General features: G+C 47.3%; 1 protein-coding gene across 1 annotated transcript in view; it reads right to left on the bottom strand.

Annotated features, from left to right (window-relative positions):
• Window positions 1–1,572: 1,572 nt before the first annotated feature.
• The window catches only part of CDH26 (cadherin 26), a 39,580-nt gene continuing 18,724 nt past the window's right edge, over window positions 1,573–22,428 (bottom strand). The window contains 16 exon segments of the mRNA XM_032604635.1: window positions 1,573–5,263; window positions 6,428–6,502; window positions 8,966–9,019; window positions 9,502–9,591; window positions 10,365–10,511; window positions 11,994–12,071; window positions 12,580–12,720; window positions 14,636–14,721; window positions 15,000–15,035; window positions 15,038–15,076; window positions 15,651–15,706; window positions 15,708–15,867; window positions 17,143–17,280; window positions 17,283–17,381; window positions 19,349–19,358; window positions 19,360–19,492. Of these exon segments, the coding sequence (XP_032460526.1) occupies window positions 5,030–5,263; window positions 6,428–6,502; window positions 8,966–9,019; window positions 9,502–9,591; window positions 10,365–10,511; window positions 11,994–12,071; window positions 12,580–12,720; window positions 14,636–14,721; window positions 15,000–15,035; window positions 15,038–15,076; window positions 15,651–15,706; window positions 15,708–15,867; window positions 17,143–17,280; window positions 17,283–17,381; window positions 19,349–19,358; window positions 19,360–19,492 (1,576 nt within the window). The 3' untranslated portion in view covers window positions 1,573–5,029.

Genomic DNA, 22,428 nt, shown 5'->3' with positions numbered 1-22,428 from the left:
TCAGCATCTGCACATATGCTTCTGCTTCTGCAATGTGAGTCCCATCGGCCAGAACATGGTCACCTGGTCACATCTAGTACAAGGAGGGCTGGGAAATGTCATTTTCATTTGAGGAAGCCGTAGCCCTCGCTCAAACTTGGGGAAGAAGGAAAGAAGGGACAATGGGGGTTGGGGGACAGTAGTCTCCACAGCCGTCCATGCTTTGGCCGCCCACATATCTGCTTGCCCTTCTTCTACACACAGAACCCCTCCCACACACACCCCAAGGGAACCAAGTGCAAAGCCCCACCCAATTACTGCATCTGGCTCACAATCCAAGATCCCAGGGTAAAGCACAGTCCTCTCCAACAGATATGGATGAGGTTCTTCATGGTTTTACAACCTACAAACTAAATAATAAGTTCTTGGTTCCCAATACACCCAACATAAGGTAGATAAGTAAGAACAGTAAGACGCCTGCGATAAAAATGCCCATTTGGAGAAAAGCAAACTAAGAAACACAATTATCACTGATCCATACACATGAGCAAATCCTGAAGGCAGGAACAGTGAAGACACCTCTGCAGCCGTCGCCGCCCCCGGCCCCTACCTGCGTGCTTGCTGTTGTCTCCCCTGCCACAGCTGACTGGCGTGGGTACCGGAGGGGATGCCCCTCCTGGGACCTGCGTGGTTTTCACAGCTTGCTCCTTGTTTTCAGGGATTGCTTTGGGGTTGAACAATCACAGGCTTTTTCAGACCATGCTGTGGTTTCTTTGGCAAAGCATTTTTTCAGAAACGTAAAGATTTCTGATCTATTTGTTTCCAGCCAGCTCTCTCTGTTGAGACATAGTTTATAACCCTGGAGCGTCTGGCCTGTCCTTGTTGGCCTCCACGCTCGCTTGGCCAACGTCTCCTGTCCCTCAGCACAATGGCACCGCCCACCTTGAGTCACCTGAAGCAACAGGCCTGGGTAGGAAGGCAACATCCTTAAAGTGACTTTTGCCACAAGGCTTACAAATTGGTAGGACGGGGCACTAGTTTTATTTTCCACTAAGTGCACTGCTTTGCACAGAACCTTTCCAATGATTGATGTCATCTGAGAGATGCAGCGGTTGCTTTTTTCAACCCTGCAAGCCTCCAAATTACCCAGTTCTCAGTCAATTTAGATTGCGGGCTTCAGGCAGAGATGGTCTCCATGAGCATAGCTGCCTTACCTTTCATGCCACACCCGCCCTGGCCAGCAGTCACCCATGTCCATCTCTTTTGTGGGACTTTGCTATAAGCAGTGAGAAGCAGCTAATGCATTTCTACATTATGAATTTCTCTTACCATTTCCTTCCTCAATCCTTGTTCAGAGCAAGGGCTGCTTTTCAAAAAACAACAGAGGAGAGTTGTTAGCAAACGCTTTGTTTCTGCACGATATGGGTCACCTGTCCTCTAGCCCCCACTATCTGAGTCTCTGCCCCCGACCACATCCATAAGCCACTGCCCCAAGTTTCAGTTCTGCTACTTACAGCTTACGTATCTTGGTCCTATATTTTGTATCAGTTAAGATTAGATTTGGCCATGAGTGACAGAAAATCCAAAATAGCATCGGCTTGAACAAGACATATTTAATTCTCTTTCAGTTTGAGTCCAGAGTAAGGGAGTCCTGGGATGGGTCCAGTAGGGCTCCCCGGTGTCAGAGACCTCCACCCCTTCTATCCTGTTGGCGTACCATGCATCAGCTCTAACGACAATGTCCAGGATGGCTGCTCCTGTGCCAGCCATCACATTCTCATTCCAGCCAGTAGAAGAGAAGAGGGGGAAGAGATGAGTCTACATCTCCATGCTTCAAGGACACTTCCTGGAAGTTGCCTTCCATTGGCCAGAACGCAGTCACATGGCCATACCTGGCTGCAAGGGAGGGTGGGAAATGTCATTCCCATTCTCGATGGCCAAAAATTCAGGGTTCTTCTATTGAGGAAGGAGAGGTGAGAGATACTGAGACAATTAGCAGTTGCTGCAGCCATTCCAGCACCAGTGTCCTCATGCTGGGAAAAATGAAAGGACAAGTCTTTCGTGTTTTTATATCTCCAGCATTCTTTCTCCTCTTCCTTCTTCCTGATGGCAGATTTGTTTGGCCTCTGACACACACATTTCAGGAGAGACAATGACTACCCAAGGTCTGCAGTCTTCTGCCCACATGCCATCTTTGAGGGGACTGTTGCTATGCCTACTTTACATGTACATAAAATAAGATTTCCTGGGTTAGTGTTTCACTTGGGCAAGTTTTTTTTTAATACTTATTTATTTTATTTATTTTTGGCTGCGTTGGGTCTTAGTCGCGGCACGCGGGATCTCCACTGCGGTGCACAGGCTTCTCTCTCCCTAGTTGTGGTGCGTGGGCTTAGTTGCCCCACGGCATGTGGGATCTTAGTTCCCCGACCAGGGATCGAACCTGCATCCCCTGCATTGGAAGGCAGATTCTTTACCACTGGGCCACCAGGGAAGTCCCTCACTTGGGAAAGTTTTTAACAACCAAGATAGCTTCTGTGTTTAGTAAATCATAAAAGTAAGCAAAACAAACTCCTCTGATGAAAAACTCCATAAAGCCAATGAGACCGTTAATATAAATGGAAACCCAAAATTGATGAAATGCAAAATAAATATTTAACTTATGAGATGGCAGCTATCTTTGGATTGCTAAGTAATTTGGAGGCTAATGTTCTTAATAAAATCACATTTTCTAGGAAAATATTTACTATTTCTGTTTTATTGCCTTCTTCGTTGCCATTAGTAAGACTTCGTTTAGTTCATGAGTGTACATAAATTCCACTGGAGGCTAACATTTTTTTCCAAAACCTCCTGGTGCTGATGTTTCTAATGGAAACCTTTCTAAGCATGTAGATAGACCTGAAAATGAACTTGTGGGGAGAACCGGCCAACATCCAAGAATGTTCCCTGCAGACATCAGTTGGGACAGGTGATAATATATAATATAGTCTGGCATCTAAAGGGGAGAGTCAAAGTATTACATGCCAGGTATGCTTCATACAATGCCAAAACAGGGCCAGTGTCTCCACTGGACAATATATCCCAAAGGCTTGAGACCTAAGAAAACATATATATAGGATTCAAAATACACAAAGAAAGCAGCAAAATCAAAATTAATACGTGTCTAATTAAGTACCTACAAAATATAACATTTTGTTCTTGCTAAGTGTTAAATTTGGGATTCATGAATTTTTCATGAGCCTTTTATGACTTTTGAGAACAATCAGTTGGAGAGAGCCTCATAATGCAAGAATTCACAAATACGCACAATTGCCCAGATTTCATAACCATCAGTAAATGAGCCGAGTTACCCATAGCCAAAAGCAAAGTTACCTAAGACCTTCCTTAATTGTATGGCAATGTATTTGTTTTTAACACAGAGTATGGATATATCTTAATACGTTTGTTACAAATGTGGGGTTCCCAAAAAGAATGCCTTAGACAAGGGGGTCAGCATACTTTTTTTCTTTAAAAGGCCAGGAAGTAAATGTGTTGGGCTTCGTGAGCCATACGTCTCCATCGTGACTACTCAGCGCTGCTATGGCAGCACAAAGGGGTCATGGACGCCCTTAAACAACGTATGAGCACAGATGTGTGCCAATAAAACTTTATTCACAAAAACAGATGTTGGGCCACATCTACCCCATGGCCATAGTTTTCCGTCCCTTGCCTCAGATCCAGGAAGGTCCAGTGACCACCTACTGACCCTTAGCAACCATTCAGACTCAAAAAGTATACTGTCCTAAGATATTACTGTTATCCTGAATTACCCAGAAAATGTCCTATCCTCTCCTCGGAATCATTCCAGCATTAGCATAGCTGTTCTACACGACTGTGAGTCAGCTTTAGACTTTCCAATGCTTTGGAGATGGTTTTTCTTCTTTTTCAGTTACTCAAAGCACTAGGTGATACATGAAATAACTATGTACAAACTCTTGAGATCTCTTTAAAGTAAGCATTTGCACAGCTTCTTTAAAAAGAAAGGGAAAGTTTTAAGCTTGCGTCAGCTAAAACTTAGGTTTAATATAGCATTTCACTGATTTGACATAAATGTGCTTCTCCTGATTTATCCCTCAGGTTCAAGAGGGGACTAACAAAAGACTATGCTCATTAATTATATAAATTTTGTAGAATTTGCCACAGGCTTTTAGATATCTAATATATACATTAAAGTGTCCTGGTAGCATTTGAAATTCTGCTTAACCAGTTTCTTATCTATTACTCAGACAAGAAAACTGAGTATATACAGGGCACATGTCCTACTATTTACATTTTTTTAGATATTTAAAGGAAACTATCCCCTCCCCCACAATTTACACCAGTGGTAGGTGGACATGTAGAAATCAATTAAAGTTTGTGGTTTTGTGCATAGATAAAATTTAACCAGAATTTATTCACTCAAAGGCTCCTAAGTTATTTTACTTACATAATACATGCAAGCTAAATTATGTCGGTTTGGTTTTTTTAGTATGTACTGCTCACAAATTTTAAGTGTAATCATTTCTCTCATGATAAAATATTTATCTATTTATCTACTCAAAAAGTACAATGGGATTAATATTTATGTTTTTTAAAAGATCACTAAAAATACTGATCACAAATGTTCTAGAAAACATTTCCCTATTTTTCACTTAAACTGAAACAGAATCATAATTATAGAAATTTAAATAAGCACTTAAAACATCTGTTTCCCCAGTTTTTCCCAAATAGCTGGGGGTAATCAGTGGATTATATTTTATTTACCCTCAGAGTTGGGCTATGAGCAGCCATGAGCTGCTTCCATGAGCTGAAGCAAGGCATTACACAATTCACGTCTCTCCAGAAAATCTGCCTGACCAATCAACATTTTAAAAAGTATAACCTGCTGTTTCGCTTTGGTTCAAGATGTCTGGTCTGCAAATGTCCAAGCCTTTAATCCAGACTCAGTTTAACCTCATTCAAGAACTAGAAGGTAATTTCTTTTAAAAGGAAGGAAGGAAGAAACATTCTAGAATAGTGATTTCCCCTTCATGAGTTATTCCAGTTCACCATAATATGCAGTTTGTAAGAAACGAAAACCCGACTCAGAATATATTTCTTCGGGTGGAGCCGCCTTTGGCCCCAAAGAGTCCAGCAAGTCGGACGACAGGTCACGTTCGGAGAAGGCGAGAGAACTGCGGGTCTCTACTCGCTCACACTTGCCCTGCTCTGCGTAGACGTGAGGTGGGTAACCAGGGTCTCCCTTGGGGATGTCAGCACCACCGAGCTGCTGCAGGGGAGCCACGAGAGAAGGTAAGTGCCATGGTGGGCAGGGCCTCGTCCCCACTGTCGCAGACGTTTCTACAGACTGGTCTTGAATGAGGTACCGAATTTCTTTGTCCCCGAGTTTCCTCGTTTTATAATAAGGAAAATAATAGAAGCTGCCCTGGCGGGCTGATGCAATAACTGAGTTAATACCTTTTGGTTCCTTGGGACAGGGCCTGGTGCGCAGTGATTATCGTCCACGACTTTGCCAAGTAAAGTAACTCTTGGCAGACGACGCCCACCAAGCACTGATCTATTCCTTCGCACTTATTATTTCACAGGTCTGAGCCCCAACCTTCCTGCAACGTATGGGGCTCCTTAGGGTCGGAAGCAGCACCTGAAGCCTGTGTGTGTCCCTCCCTGCGTGGGTTGGGGGCAGGCACACACAGAGAGCGTCTCTCCAGAGCACCTGCTCCAGCCCCTTCCATTTAAGCTACCCATGCGTTTGCCCCAACTCCCAAATCACTGTTTAATTTGCCCAAGAATACAGGGTGGCTGTGTTGAGGAACGTTCCAGGAGAGACAATGTTATTGTCCAATAATTCCCTCCAGCACAGCCAACCCACATCTTTCATAATTTCAGAGAGAGAGAGACCATTCACTGTTGTCTGAGGCTGTGCTGATCTGCAGAAATGCCCCTGGAATGAGGATTCCCATGAAAGCACTTGCCATGGACTGAATTGTGTCCCCCCAAACTCCTGTGTTGAAGCCCTAACCCCCAATGTGATGACATTTGGAGGTGTGGCCTTTGGGTGGTAATTAAGGTTACATGAGGTCATGAGGGTGGGGCCCTCACGACGGGAATAGAGTACTTATAAGAAGAGACACCTGAGAACTTGCTCTCTCCCCCTCTCTCTCTCTCTGCCACATAAGGACACAGCATGACAGCGACCGTCTGTGAACCAGGAGGACAGCTCTCACCAGAACCTGACCATGATGGTGCCCTGATCTCAGACCTCCAGCTTCCAGAACTGTGAGAAAAATAGTCTGCTGTTTAAGCTGCCTGTCTGTGGTATTTTGTTATGCAGCCAAGCTGACTGACACAGTGATTAGGAGGAAGTGGCCCCAGGTCAGTGTGGGGCCAGATGGGGAAGCAGAACCCATTCACCACGAAGGAGGGGCCTTCCTACCTGACTCAGCATCCCTGCCATCACTCGTACCCTCACTTCCAGGGGTCCTCTGGGCACCACAGTATCCAGGTAAACCTACGAAGCAAAGAAGCAGAGTCCTAACACCACCAAGGACTCACAGCTCCCCCCGAGTTGATGGCCTCTTCTGGCCAGCACACAGGGGGCCACCACTGGGCAGAGGGCTGTCAGAGCTCTCCTTGAGGGACAGCGGGCCAAGGGCAGTTTGATCAGACGTCACCTACGTGTGTGGTGGGAGAGAGGGCAGGCCCTGCCAGTTCTGACTGATAGACCCTTCAACACCTTGGCTTCTAGGGAAGAAGTGAGCTGAGCAAGCCGGGCCAGTGGGGTTTGGGACCATTCCACAAACGAGATTTAGCAAACAGTTGATTCCCACGGGGAACCTCATCCCACTTCCTGCTCCCCCGACCGCATGGCTCTTCCCCAGGTTCTAATTTCTCCTCTTCCTGTCCTTGCTGGGTCAGCCGCACCTCATGTGTGGTAGTGGGTGTGCCGCCCTCCACTCATTCACTGGGCAAGTGCTCATGGACCTGGGTCTTGGGGTACCGGCTGAGGAGTGGGCTAGAGCAGTGAGGAGATGGACTCAGGGTGCACCATGTGGGGGCTGCCTGGGAAGCCACAGATTCCCCAACTGTATCATGTAAGTCAGGCCCGCACAGGGTAAGGCGAGGCAGCCTCACTCTTGGGCTCATGCAGGCACGGGGCCAGCACCCAGGGTGAGAGAAACACAGTGACGACCGTGGAAGGTGCAAGAGAGACCTCACCCAGGCTGAGCCTGGGGATCTCTCAGGAGCAGGACCAGGAGACAGGAGCAGAGCGGCCAGGGAGAAGGAAGGGCCAGCAGAGGCCTGGAGGCTGGCGGGAGCTCAGATCTGCAGGCGGAGGACAGAGGCCACCACACGGCCTTAGGCCTCAGGGCTGCAGATTATCACAGGGCATTGGCCAGCCGCTGGGAAGGTTTAAACTGGAGAGTGACATGATACAATTTGTGTTTCTAAAACACTGATGGCTTTATGGCTGAAGTGACTTCTGATAACCCCTGGGTTTAGGGGTACTTAGTGCACTCCAGAAGATGTATGTAAAAAAATTGTAAAGCTTGGAATAATTTTACATGTCCATGAGGATACACACACACACACACACACACACACACACACACACCCCTGTCTGTACACATATCTACCTATATACATAAACGCAGCACACCACACCATTGTGAATTGAACTAAACACACTTAGCCAAAGAGAGAGCAAGGGGTGACCCCTACAAACAGCCCTGAGGACCTGCTGCCCAGAGATGCTGTGCCCTCAGTTGGCCACCCTCCGGCTCCCGTGGGCCTCTAAGAGGACGATCCCAGAGACATAGGCCCTTCTTCCAACGTGCTCGCGGGTCAGACACCACGGTCCTTCCCGGGCAGTGGAAGAGGCTGTGCCAGTCTCCAAACTCGGGGTCGATTTTGCCTTGAGCCAATTTTAGGGCCTACCATATGCTGAATTTTGCTGCATTTTGCCCCGTGTGTGTCCACTCTTGCCTACAGCACCATTTCCCTTCACCCGGCCTCTCTGCACTGAGACCCTGGCTTCAGCTGTGTCCCCAGGACCTGTGAGTTCTCAAAGATACTTCGGCAAGAGTATTTGAATTTCATTTCAGGGAAAATTATTTTAATAATAATACTTAATGTTATTTTTCTAATATAATGGAGAAGGGTTTACATCTTTTACACTGAGTCCCCCCAACATGTTAATAAAAGCAAAAATTTTATAATTTGCTTTTATGAAACTTGAATGATGCTTTTTGTCTCTTGTTTGCTGAATCAAAGAGAACCTGATATGATAAATTGAGCTCCCTAAAAAATATCTGAAACTGCTTATTGGCATGAATTGAAATTTTCTTGATACTTTAAGAACTAATTTCAACAATGTGAGGCAATGAATTAGGTGCTAAGGTAAAATTTTGCAAACTTCCTCCAAATACCTAACTTCTTTTTTGTTGTTGTTTTCAACCGAGTCACTATTTTTATTTGTTGTTTTGGTAATATGTATATGTTATAAATGTTAATGTACTTCAAAATTGGTACTAATAAAAGACAACTCTTTTCTGTTTTATTTATAATGGCATTCTTTGTAGGATCTCATTTGTAACGAAGGATTCTGCTGCTGGTAAGGTTTAGGGAAAAGATGGACTAGACGGCTTCTATGGCCCCCTTAGCTCAAAACTTCTATAAATCTGTCAAGAATCAAAGCAAAAGAATATTCAGGCCTTCACCAAGTTCTTAGCTTCTCAGCAGCAAAAGAAATTTGCCAGGAACTGAAAAACTCTGATGCTTTCAAGTCTAGATGTAGGTACTTTATTTACTTCTCATCTGTTTCCCACATTCACTTCTTTTGGCTTATTTGGATATTGGTTGGGTATGTTTTTTCTCACCTCCTCCCTTCCCAGTTTCCCATTTTCAGGGCTTCCCATGGCTACCAGGACAGTAAGGTAACTCTTTTCACGATAACATCTTCATCCGTACTTACAGGAGGAGGGTATTTGTTTCTCACACTTCTTGGATCAAAAAACATGCCACGACCCTTAAATTTTTAAAAAATTAATTAATTCAAGTAAAAAGAATGAAGTGTTCATTGGTTTCATATAAATTACCCAAGGATACAAACACATAGCCAGAAATTCCTGTAATCATATTGCCTTTTGTTTCTGTGCTAAAGGTATAATAATTCTAACGATAGCCGTGTAGGTGTTCATAGCTGAAATCCATGGGTGAGTTTTACAGTTGCTTTGTGGGGATGGAGCATGAGAATATAAGATTTTCGAGCCTCATCTTGGGTCCACAAAATCCCCATAAGACTCATTTTGTGCCCTGAGCATGGCCTCAAAGTCTGTGAATGAGACGCACGCAACCCCTAAGACTCAGGACTGGCTACATAATTTGTAGCACCCGGTGCAAAATAAAAATGTGAGCCCCTTGTCCAGATACGAAGAATTCCAGGATGGTGACCGTAGAGCATTAACCAAGCACAGGGCCTTTCTGAGCCCAAGGCCCTGTGGGACTGACCGGGTTCCACGCCTGTGAAGCTGGCCCTTCCGAGACCAGAGGGACACACCTATCATACACACGCCCTTTCAAGGATTCATGGCACCATGTCTGCACAAAAAAGAAGAGCACATTTTTAACCTCGGCGCAAACTCAGCCTGAGAAAAGATAATGAATTATAGAGATCTTGAATTATTTTTTAGAAGTTTCCATCATATAAACTGTGGCTCTTTGGACCTTGAGAACCTCGTTTAGCTCTTGTCAGAAAAGTAAATTTTTTGTTAAAATAATAGCTAGTTATACTAGTGAAGTCCAAATAAGGTCTGTGTTTGAGACCTGTGTTTATAGTGTTGTACCACAGTCAGTTTTCTGGTTTTGAAAGCATACTATGGTTATATACAGTGTTATTCTCGGGGGGAGCTGTGCGAAAGGTACACAGAAACTCTCTGAACTATTTTTACAACTTCTTGTGAGTCTGAAAAGTCATGTTAAAAAGCAAAGCCATAGTTGTAGAATTTGTACATGGAGTGTATAAAGGACAGTTGGGGTTCAATTTGGCAGGAGGTATGGAATCACTGGGCTGGAATTTGCCCAGGGTCAAGGCCATTGCTCTTGATCTTACAGATGATCTCTATAAGAGATGGACACAGGGAAATGTATCTGTGGCTGTTCTGAGAAGTGTCATATTTGATCTGCACTGTCAAATAACAACTCAGTAACAACCAACGATCACAATAACTAGGTAGACAGATGAGAAGGTTTTCACTGATTATGTGTTTGTTCTACCCATATCACAGAATCTTCTAGAAGGCCGTCTCTCAAGGGAACCAGCTGTCAGTCATCAGTGAAGTCCCAGCAGGAGGGAGTGAGGTTGTGGAACTCACCAGAGTCCCCAGCACGAAGTGGACTTGGTCTGATGCACTTGGCAAAGATGGCAGCATTTCGCCTAAATCCTGGGGGAAAACGCTGGGGGAAACTCCAAAGACAACACGTCTCCCTCCAGTTGAAAACGAAGGCACACCTTTTCCTGCTCAGATACTCATATGCAAATAAAACTGGCATTATGATGGGGGAGGTGGTGCAGTGGGAGTAGCGAAGGAAAGGTGGAGAGAAGCAAGGAAAAGGGACTATAGTGAAATGGAACTGCATGCCCCAATGTGACTTGAAGACGTAGATTCTAACATTCTGCCGATGACGTTATAGACACCTGACAATTGAATATGCCCACGGACAAGATCTAGAGGGTAACACAGACAAATGAAATTGCTTAGATTTAGGGATAGGAGTGTGGACAACTTTTGCTTTGGGTTTCTATTATTTTAATATAAGCCCTTCAGTCATGCAATAAAATGTCAAAGAAAATAAAGCAGGCAATGGTCCTTAGCAACAGTTTTAAGATAGTTCATGTCTTGTCACAGATTTTAAAATATCAGGTTACCTGATAAATCATAAGTGACAACTTCACTTAGGGAAAGTATGTGAATGGCTGTCGACTCAACCAGCCACCACAGGTGCACTTACTATTGCAGGACATCATAAAGGGGACCCAGAGACACTCCAAGAAATAGAAGCCACAGGCCTTGGTGTCCTCCCCTCCTGCACGGGTCTGGTGAAAATGCAGTGGGATTATGCTCGTAGAGTGCAAACCCCAGGGCACGCTCAGTGGATCAGAGCTCTTAGCGTGGTTACCAGGAGCAATGCTCTGGCCTCCCGAAGCTTACAGACCAGTTAAGGAAAGAGAGGCCCCCGCCAGCCCCCCAGGAGTCTCTGCACTCCCTTCCCCTGGGAGCGTGGACTGGCGGGCAGATGCCCTCTGGACCTGGACGTGCTCACCCCAGCCAGGCACCTGCCCAATAAATGACGGCAGCCCTGGGTCAACTCGCTCTTTCTCAAAGTGGGATCATCATCCTCTTAGAGAAGGGAAGGCTCAGCCAGTTCGGGAACAGGGTTTTAAATGACATTGAATCGCACAGCAAAAAAATTAGTCCCTTTCTAATTCCTCTTCCATACTCCTAACGACAACAGGAGAAAGTCTCCATCGGGTGCCAGCCTGGCTTGGCTCTCTCTCTCCTTCCACATTTTCTACCTGGAATTACTGGGTTCTATTTCTATGGGCACTTACCTGCTCTTTACACAAGCAAAACTGGGTTTTCATTTACAGCTGAAATATAAAGTTTCCTATTTAAAGAGGCGTACTTCATCGGCACGCAGGTCCATTTAGAGAAAAGGAAGTCTTCAACACACTAGTGCAAGTGGCATAAAGTCGTAATGGTAGCACTGGACGGACTGGAATGTGGGCCCTGGGTCACCTGACACCTGAGCTGGGAGGCGAAGGCATGTGAGCTTGAGCAGAATCGCAGGTGGGGCTGGGGTGGAGGCAGGTGTGGATCAGGCCCGCAGGGGATCATCCTGGCTTGGGGGCTGGGGGAGCAGCCAGGGTGTCCCCCACCAGGGGGACCATCAGCAAAGCCACCCCTCTGTTTCAACCCAAGCAGCAAATGAGCCACACTTACCTTAGCTCCCAGCTGGGCACCTGCCTCGGCTGTGTTGATGGACAGGGCTGACATCTGATCCCTGACGTATGACCTTTCCTGTGGGACACAGGGAAAGAAATATGACAGGAGCTGAAATTACAGATGGCGGTAATAAATGCAGAGGGCAAGGAGTATCATCTCCCCCAGATGCGTTGTTCTGTGCCATCACAGAAGCATCCAGACTGTGCAAAATACACCTGTCCTATGAAGCAAGAGGACATACTCAGGGAGAGGGGAGGGGATGCTTCTGTAACTGCTGGTTAGGAAGTGGAGCTTCTTGTTGTTCAGTGTTTCATGTAAAGTGACGGTAGAAACAAAAACCAACCAACAAAACCAAAAGCCTTGTTTCACTAGGGCCTCGGCATCTAAAAGCCTGTTCTCATCCTCTTCGAAGACTCACAGTGAAGGCTCTTGGGGTCACCGCGGTTGGGCGGTGCTGTGTGCAGCCTTACCCATTCCTCATTCAACCAATATTCACTGAGGGCCTCAGAAGCTGATGGGTGCTGGATTTCTTTCTGTAAGAGCTCACCAGCTTCCCCACAGAGAGGGCAGGCCCCTATGCTACCCTGCAGAACCTCTTGATTGGGGGTGTCCGGCGGCAGAGCAGGACAAGGTGGGTGGAGTCAGTGATGGCATCTGGGATGAAGGAGTCTTCCCAGGAGTGTACAATGTCCCCGGTGTGTGAATGCAGGCTGGTATATTCAGGCTAACGGAGATGGGTAACGGAGAAGCGTGGACACTTTGGGGTAGCCTTATTTACCAATGGCTACAAAGACATAATTGGTAATTACTGTTAATAATACTAGTAGTAGCAGCCACTGGTCACTATGTACCAGTAATTACTAATTTACATGTGCTACTTGATTAAATTGTCCAAAAAGCCTGAGAGAAAAAGAACATCACTGATCTCACTTTACATATGAAAGTCGAGGATTGGTTAGATTCTGTATCTGATAAGACACAGTTTGGGAACCGAAACCCAGGTTTGTTGGATCCCCGTTCTCAGAGCCCTAAGATACTATGGCAGGAACGGGGGTGTGTCCTGGGCTGTGAGTAGCAGATGAGAGGAAGGACATCTTCTGGGACAAGATGAGCTAGAGGCCCCTTGTCCCGGATTGGGTGCTCTTGTCCCTCTGACAGCTGGCCCTTGGTCAGTGCCACCAGACCCCTTCCAACCTGCCGGCCTAGCCCTGCAATGACCAAGCTTCCCTTCCACACACTCTGCTTCTGTAGCTGCTCCTCCTTCCCCAAAAGACAACCACTAAGCAGCTGGCCAACAAGAAGAGGCATCACCAGCTCCTCTCCCACCTTGGCAGTGCCCTCAGCCAGTGCCTGGGGAGACGCCCTCCCCACTGGCCTCCTTCCAGCGGGGCAGCCTCAGCTCCACCCACCAAGTGGGAGGCTAAGCACAGCCCCTTGGCTCAGAAGCTCTTTCCATTTTCCTGGATGGTTCAGCATCAGAGCAGAGTAGAACTGCCTGAGGCAGGGGATTCTATCTGTCCCACAAAGCACTGTTGTTCGTCAGGATGGTTTCCTTCTTAAAATTACACAAACAAATCAAAACAGGTAGCTGCTCTTCTCATAGCTGGGGGCAGGGGGCATTCCTTCTGGGAATCCAACTATCTAGCTAGTTCGGACCATGCCTCTACCTTCCTGTCCCCACGACAGGGAGGGCTGAACGCAGGCCTGCACAGACATGGACTTACAGGTGTATGCATCCTCAATGTGGTCCAAAGCTCTTACTTCCCCTTCCTCTGTGCCAACAGAGGAGAGAGAATGTGGGAAGAACCCTAGGAGTCTTGGTCAACCATCAGCTTCTCCGACCACCAATCATCTTTTAGAATATCTCCCTATTCATCCGAGCCAGGGACCAAAGTTAACTGGACTCTCTTTTCCCAAAATCATCTCACTAAGTCGCTTCCTTCCAGGAGGAAACCGAGGGTAGAGGTCTCAGACAACAGCAGATGAGGCAACTGGATCTTCTGCGTGAAAGACAGTGTTCCCTTTTGACATTTCTTGGCTTTCGTCTTTTGGATCAAGCAGCCTTAGCTCAGAGTGAAGTGAAGACAGACAGGAGCGCTCACAGCGCTTGTGTCTCACAGCCCAGCTGCTAACGAGGGCGATGGAGCCAAGGCAGGGCCAGGATCAGAGGCGGCAGGTGTGAAAACCCAGCAGTCGCTGGCTGATTCCACCTTGTGTTGGAGGCTTGTGAGGTGCTGTCATGGGCTTCGTCTTCCTTGACCCATAACCAACTTGTGAGGCTGGTTTCATCCTCCCTCGCTCACAGCTGAGGATGCGCAGAAATGACTCGCCCACCGTGACAAAGGCCCAGGGTTGTCCCTGCAGGGCCAGTAGGCTCTCTGCTCCACCTCTGCTGGAGACGCTGCATGAGTGGGTTCTGCCTTACTTCACCCCACACCACGGCCAAGAAGCCAGTGTGGGCGCACTTAATTAGGGAGCATAGCATGTTTTCCATTTAGAGAAACTCCACCTGGCAAAAGTCATTTTTCCTAAACAAGGTTTCTCAGCCTTGGCACTGCTGACACTCGGGCCAGTGACTTCTCTGTTGTGGGGACTGTCCTGTGTCCGGCAGGATGTTCAGCAGCCTCCCCGGCTTCTACCCGCCAGACGCCAAAAGCCTCATCCCCCCGCTGCACTCCCAATTGAGTTGTGACCACCAAAATGCCTCCACACTGCCCACTGTCCCCTGGGGGCAGGGGGCAATGGCGGGGGGGCAAAATCACCCCCAGTTGAGAACCAATGCCCTAAAATAAGAAATCAGTTTAGTGGGGTTGGACATTTTTCACAGGACTTTCTTTCCCATTTGCTACTCAAATATGGTGAGATGGTGAAATGAGAAAGAACAGTGAGTGAGAACAGTACGGCCATGCCTAACTCGCATCGACATGAAACACAAGCACTGAGTTCACTACCTGGACGGGGCAGCTCCACTCCCGTCGTTCTACATGATCGGGGTCTGGATGCCTTCCTCACGCGGGATAGAGCAGCCCTGCCTCTGGCTTCAGACACAAAATAGCATCTCAGCAGGAAAAGCAGAGCGGCTGTGATGAGAGAAAGGCAGAAACGAGGTGCACAAGCTCACCTAGATCAGAGGTTCCGACAGGACCCCGTGCTGCTAACTTGTATCTCAGCCGTGAACTCAGGGGTCAAGTGCACCGTCAGCACCTTTGTAGCCACAGCACTTAGCACAGCTTGGGGCGCAGGCAGGTGCCAGATGACTATCTGTTGAACTGATTAATACCATGTGAGCAGTAACGTTTTATTATTTCCTTGAAAACTGAGCTTCCTCGTTAGCCTTTGCCAACCCTGGGAGCTTGTGTTCATTGCTGCCCTCAGCTATTATAAACCACACAGTCACCCTTAGACAGTGTCCATCTATAGGTTCCATGGCTGTAAGTTGCTGTGTACTACGTAGAAGCTGCCTCTGCCAGGCAGGCAGCATTTCTGACCAGGGCGGCAACCTCTGATCTGAGTCTGGGACTCTGACGAGCCTACGGGTTATTCTCAAAGGCATCGCGCTGACCTCGGCCATCATCTGCTCCCCACCCCCGATGACTCATCCCCTTGGCTGGGGAGAGGAGCCGCATTCCCAGGGTAGCTCCTGTATCTGCTGACCTGCCAGAGCTATGAACGCTGCACAGAGGGAGGCCAGGACCCCCTGGAGGAGCCCGTCTCCCGACGGAGGGCTCTGCACATGTGAATCCACCAGGACAGGAACAGACCTTCACATGGACAGTCTGCTTCTGGGAAAGTCCCTGTTTGTCTCCGATGAAAAGCGGCACCAAGCAGTCACCACGTGGGAGGCTCCTCAGCGTACGTTCCACTGAGCGACCTGCAGAGGGAGAGGGACCTTAGCTGCACTGACTTGTGCATTTGTTCAGCTGCTCGGTGGGTATTTCCTAGGTGCCTCCCATGTGCCAAAGCTCTGTATGAAGTTAGGGTCGCCAGAGCGACCCTCACTCGGACACCAGCTGCAAGTTCAGGGGTTCCCAAGACCACCCTCAGGTTGATAATTCTCTAGAAGGACTCAGGACTGGCTGAAAACCGTATACGCAGGGTTAGGGTTTATTACACTGAAAGGATATTGATTCAAATCAGTCAAGGGAGGAAGTACATGGGGTAGAGTTTAGGAAAGTATCAAGTGCAGAATTTCCAATTCTCCTGCCCATGGAGTCAGGACCACGTCACCTCCCGGCATCCATGAGTGACAAGATGCATGGAATATTGCCAACCAGGGAAGCTCACCGAGCCCTGTGTCCACAGTCTTTGTCAGAACTTGGTCTTGTAAAACTGGCTAGCCACCCACATGGCTGATTAACTGACACCCACACGCGTACATGACCCAAAGGCCACACCCTAAATCACATTGTTCCTGTTGATGGACACAAGATCCCCTCCCCTAGGTAAGCAGAGACACTTTTATCAGGCAGGATATTCCGAGGGCTTGGAGATCACCTCCCGGAAGACCAGACCTCTTTTGGGGTACATTTCAATGCTTTACAGCACACTCTGGGTCTGGGAAATATAAACATGGACTCACAGTTTCAACTAAAAAACAGGTTACATCCTAGAGACCAGTTAATAGAAGCACAAAATAGGATGTTGACACTGGATGCCGGTGGTTCCTCCTGGTAAAAGCACCCCAATTTTCCTTTGGGGGAGCCCACACTTCCTGAACTCTCAGCCTGTGTGGGTCAAGAGAGGCTAAGCCCAGATCCCAGCCAGATCCAGATGTGGGCTCAGAACCAGCCAATCAGCACTTCTGCCCTCCCCACCCACGATGCTGAGCAGGACAGGTAACTCAAGCCTTGCAGTGAGGTACACCTTCTTGCTAGGTGCCAGGATGAGTCCCAGGGACTCCCAGCTGCTACCCTGCCACCTCAAGAGGAGAGCCTGCCTTAAGATGAAAGGCCCAGAGAAAGGCAGGGCCAAGGTCCAGAGCTGCCTTCTCCAGGAAGTCCTCGGGGCCCCCAGCTCTGCTGGGACACAGGCTCACTTAGCCTCTTTCTCGGTTACAAAGCTAACACATTCCTCTTTTGCTTAAGTCTGTGGAAGTCAGGTTTCTGTCTTTTTCCATCCTTTATCCCCGACCAATGTGAATACTCACCATGATTTTCCGCCAGTCTCCATTTGTCTTCTGTGTTTGCCCACGTATTGTCCAATCTGAAGGTGAACGGGTGGGAGTAGGGCTCCTGGGCCCCGTCCTCCACCTCGGTGGGGCGGGGCCTGCCTCCTGCAGACTCCAGACCTCCAGGTATCGAGACCGTGGGTAGAGGGTGGGCGTGTCGTCGTTGGTGTCTGACAGGAAGAGCAGCATGGGCCCCGTCCCCGTCCGTGGCGGGACACCTGTGGCAGGGGGATTCCAAGAGGGTTGCTGATTAACTAAAGAGGCTGCTCCATGCACACAGACCCCTGGGAAATTAGCATTCTCAGCCTCTGGGAAAAGAACCACTCTACGGACACACTGAAGCCGTTTCCCTTTCGAAGTCATAAGCTTTACTGCAGGGGCTCAATCTGTTTTCCTGCTTTTTTGAAAATTCAGAATATCTGGGCAGGATAAGTTAACAAAACACTTTGGTTTCCCTGGTGGCACAGTGGTTGAGAATCTGCCTGCCAATGCAGGGGACACGGGTTCGAGCCCTGGTCTGGGAAGATCCCACATGCCGCGGAGCAACTAGACCCGTGAGCCACAACTACTGAGTCTGTGCGTCTGGAGCTTGTGCTCCGCAACAAGAGAGGCCGCGACAGTGAGAGGCCCGCGCACCGCGATCAAGAGTGGCCCCCGCTCGCCACAACTAGAGAAAGCCCTCGCACAGAAACGAAGACCAAACGCAGCCAAAAATAAATTAATAAATAAATAAATAAAATTTAAAAACAAAGAAAGAAAGAAAACCACTTGCCCCTTCACATCATTTGTAGAAAGAGGTAGAATGTAGAATCATCGAGTAGATCAAAACATCAGTCACGGGCTTCCCTGGTGGCGCAGTGGTTGAGAATCTGCCTGCCAATGCAGGGGACACGGGTTCGAGCCCTGGTCTGGGAAGATCCCGCATGCCGTGGAGCAACTAAGCCCATGCGCCACAACTACTGAGCCTGCGCTCTAGAGCCCACGAGCCACAACTACTGAGCCCTTGTGCTACAACTCCTGAAGCCCGGGTGTCTAGAGCCCATGCTCCACAACAAGAGAAGCCCCCGCAATGAGAAGCCCGCGCACCACAACGAAGAGTTAGCCCCCGCTCGCCGCAACTAGAGAAAGCCCGCACACAGCAACAAAGACCCAACACGGCCAAAAATAAATAAATTACTTTTAAAAGAACCAAAAACAACCATCAGTCATGCAAGGTGTTAAGGCAGGAGGCTGGGGGGGCGGGGGGGCGGGGGGGGCAGGGAGGGGGGGATGGGTGTGACGTGGTGATGAAAATGTCTGCACCCGGACTGGTGCTGCATCTTGTAGTCCTGGTCGTGATCCTGCACTAGGGTTTCGCAAGGTGGTACCACTGGGGGACACTGGGCAACGGGAACTCAGGGTACCACTACGTTATTTCTAAAATCTGTATGTTAGTCTACAATTATCTCAAAATAAAAGCTTAATTTTTTAAAGCCATTCCACTGAAAAAAGTGCCATTCGTGAAACCATCCATAACAGAATCATGGAGCCCTCCTCACCTAACACCAATTAGGAACACAGATTTGATATCTCCCTAACCAACATTCTACTGTTAATCATACAAATGGGATATACAACCATATAGCCCTGGGAACCTGGGTTTTTACAGATTTTTCTTAAATGCAATCACTAAAGTTATTTGAAATTTTTTATTTATTCAGCTTTATGCTTTGGTAGGTTTAGAAATCCAGCCTTGGGAGATTATAGAGAAAAGTGTTAAAACATGCTCATGAGACCAGGCATCCTGGTTTATAACAAATTTGTCCTGTACGGTCACATTTACATGAGCTTAGAAGCTGGTCCAAGTACAGGGAAACTGTGCTAATGTTTATCATATGCAGTTGGCTTTGACAAAGAGCTAGAGAGTTGTCTTATGAACAGATGAAAAAGATGCTGGGACAGTGGCAGTGCCCTAATCAGGTTCATCATCTCTGAACGAATGCTGCCCCGCTTTCCATGGCAGAGCCCCTTAGTTTGCTGTTTCAAGAATTATCATCAAAAATAATCACCAGTATGGATTCACAGTGATAAAAAGGTTTATTTTATATTTTTCCCAGTGTTCTGAAGACATTCAGCCATGTCATTTTCCCTCAAGAAGCAAGAAAACACATCCCCACCCCCCTGACAATTTGGGGTCAACCCTTACCATCATCAACAAGTATGAGCGATGATCATGTAAAAGCTTTCATTCACATGAGGGGATTCGCGGTCAACTTGCTTCCTGGTGAGTACTGCCCCTGAGAGCTCATCTACACTGACCCAATCTGCCGGCTCATAAGCCAGTTCGTATCTTGTAGAAGAAAACACATGCAATTTTTAAAATTAACACGTTACATCAAGAGAGACAAATCCAAATGTATCACAGCAGACACAATTCCTATCGTGAATTTAGGAAGTTAGGAGTGTTCACGAATCTGACGAAGGCCCAGGGATCTGAGGCCAGACTACAGTGTTAAATCGGTATTCACTGAGCAGGAAGAGCCCTGTCCTTGTCGGGCTGCACGTAACTCTGTCCACCTTAGGGAAAACATTTCATCCTGGAAAAGAGCCAGCTTCAGTTGCCTACAGGTGCTGGTGGCTTACTGTTAAAACCAGCCTGCCCTTGCAGAGAAGCACAGGACTTTCTTTATTACCCTGGAGCCCAAAGGATTCAAACGTGGGTAATCCAGTCAGGCAACGTGGTCGTCTACATCCTCCCTCACCTGTGCACACCTGATGCCATTTTAATGGGTGGGCACACCTAGCCTTCCGGAATTCCCCAAGACCTGATGGAATCAGAAGGCAGCCATCCGGGGGCTTCCCTGGTGGCACAGTGGTTGAGAGTCCGCCTGCTGACGCAGTGGACATGGGTTTGTGCCCCGGTCCGGGAAGATCCCACATGCTGCAGAGCAACTAAGCCCACTCACCACAACTACTGAGTCCACTCACCACAACTACTGAGTCCGCTCACCACAACTACTGAAGCCCGTGCACCTAGAGCCCGTGCTCCGCAACAAGAGAAGCCACCACAATGAGAAGCCCGAGCACCCCAATGAAGAGTAGCCCCCGCTCACCGCAACTAGTGAAAGCCCACGTGCAGCAACAAAGACCCAGCGCAGCCAAAAATAAATAAATAAAATAAATTTATAAAAAAATAAAAACCCTTTTTAAAAAAAAAAAAGAAAAAGGCAGCCATTGGAACCAAGCCGGAATGCCAAGCATGGCTATTGTTCCTCCTGAGGGACCCGCAGAAGGAAAGGCCTGTACCCACAGGCAAACACAGAAAAGGTGCAGCTCCACCAAAGGGCCAGAGAAAGGGAGTTTCCGTGCCTTCTCTTTCATGCTGTGTAAAGGCTTTGGCAAAGGTCAGTAACAATCTCTCTGACATTTGACAGGTCATGGTTTTTAAAGCGACCAACCATACTGTGGGGATGGGAATACAGCACTGAATCAGATACAGGCTCTACATGGGTGTTCCCAAAGCAAGGTCCAGGGACCAGCAGCTTCAGCATCACCTTGGAACTTGCTAGAAATGCAAATCTCAGTCCCCATGCCAGACCTCATAATCAGAAACCACAAGGGTGAGGCCCAGCAATGGGCATTTTAACAGGCCCTCCAGGTGATTCTTATTCTAACTCAGCATGCACCTGCGTGGACCTGTGCTGGTCTGGAGCTCTTGGTTAGCTGCCCACAATGAGACAAGAGCAGAAACTGAGAGCAAGTGTTGGGGAATTTTTATAGTCGGTGGCATTACTGTGACCCCCAAGCACATAATCATTTTTTGTAATTTATTTTTTAATATTTTATAAAATTATTACTCCACAGTGAATTGGAAATTAAAAGAAGCAAAATATGGTCCTTCTCAATGGTTGAGAAGCATTGCTCTAAGGAAGAATCTCAAACTCTCGTGCCCGCGACGGTCCGAGCAGGTGGCAGAAATGAGCGAACTGCTCGGATGGGGATTGGAGCCAACCGCTGAGTGAGAGGTGGAAGGGACATGATGCAGGACCCTCTCTATGCCCCAGATGATCGTGACCTCGTGGGACACAGACCCAGTGATGCCGAATCTTCCTCTTTTTCAAGAACAACCAGATAATTTGGGTTGTTAGCTTAATCTCTTGATTTTTAAATGATGGCAGCTTTATTATTTTTTTCTTTTTTATTACAGTAAAATACACATAACATAAAATTTACCACCTTAACCATTTTTAAGTGTGCATTTCAGTGGTATTAAATATTTCACATTGCTGTACAACCATCACCACCACCCATTCCCATAGCTCTTTTAATCTTGTAAAACTGAAGCTCTGTACCTATTAAACAATAACTCTCCATTCCCCTCCCGCCAGCCCCTAGAAATTGGCATTATATTTTCTGTCTTTATGACTTTTGACTACTCTAAGTACCTCCTGTAAGTGGAATCACATAGAATTTGTCTTTCTGTGGTGGGCACATTTCACTTAGCACAATATCCTTAAGGTTCATCCGTATTGTAGCACGTTGCAGAATTCCCTTCCTTTTTAAGGCTGAATATACTCCATTGCACGTATAGAGAACACTTTGCTTGACCATTCATCCATCAGTGGACCCTTGGGCTGCTTCCACGTTTTAACTACTGTGAATAATGCTGCTGTCGGTGTGGGTGTACAAGTAACTCTTTGAGACCCTGTTTTCTGTTCTTTTGGGTACATACCCAGAAGTGGAATTGCTGGATCATACGATAATTCTATTTTTGATTTTTGAGGAACTGCCATACTGTTTTTCACAGAGGCTGTACCATTGTACATTCTCATCAGTGGTACACAAGGGTATCAATTACTTCACACTCTCCCCAACAGTTGTTTTCTGTTTTTCTTGCGGTAGCCATTCTCCTGGGTGTGAGGTGGTATCTCACTGTAGTTTTGATTTGCATTTCCCTGATGATCAGTGATGTGGAGCATCTTCCATGTGCTTATTGGCCACTTGTATATCTTCTTTGGAGACATGTCTATTCAAGTTTTTTGCCCATTTTTGAATCATGGGGGTTTTTTTTTTGGTTCTTATTCTTGTTGAGTTTTAGAAGTTCTCTGTATTATCTGGATATTAATCCCCTATCGGATATATGACTTGCCAATATTTTCTCCCATTCTGGCTTTGTACTCTGTGGATAGTGTCTTTTGGTGCACAAAACGTTTCCATTTTCATGAAGTCTGATTTGACTATCTTTGTTATCCGTGCCGTCGGTGTCATATCCAAGAAATCGTTGCC

The sequence above is a fragment of the Phocoena sinus genome, chromosome 15 (genome assembly GCF_008692025.1).
Source record: "Phocoena sinus isolate mPhoSin1 chromosome 15, mPhoSin1.pri, whole genome shotgun sequence".
In the NCBI taxonomy this organism is placed as follows: domain Eukaryota; kingdom Metazoa; phylum Chordata; class Mammalia; order Artiodactyla; family Phocoenidae; genus Phocoena; species Phocoena sinus.
This window is presented reverse-complemented; position numbering and strand designations above follow the sequence as displayed.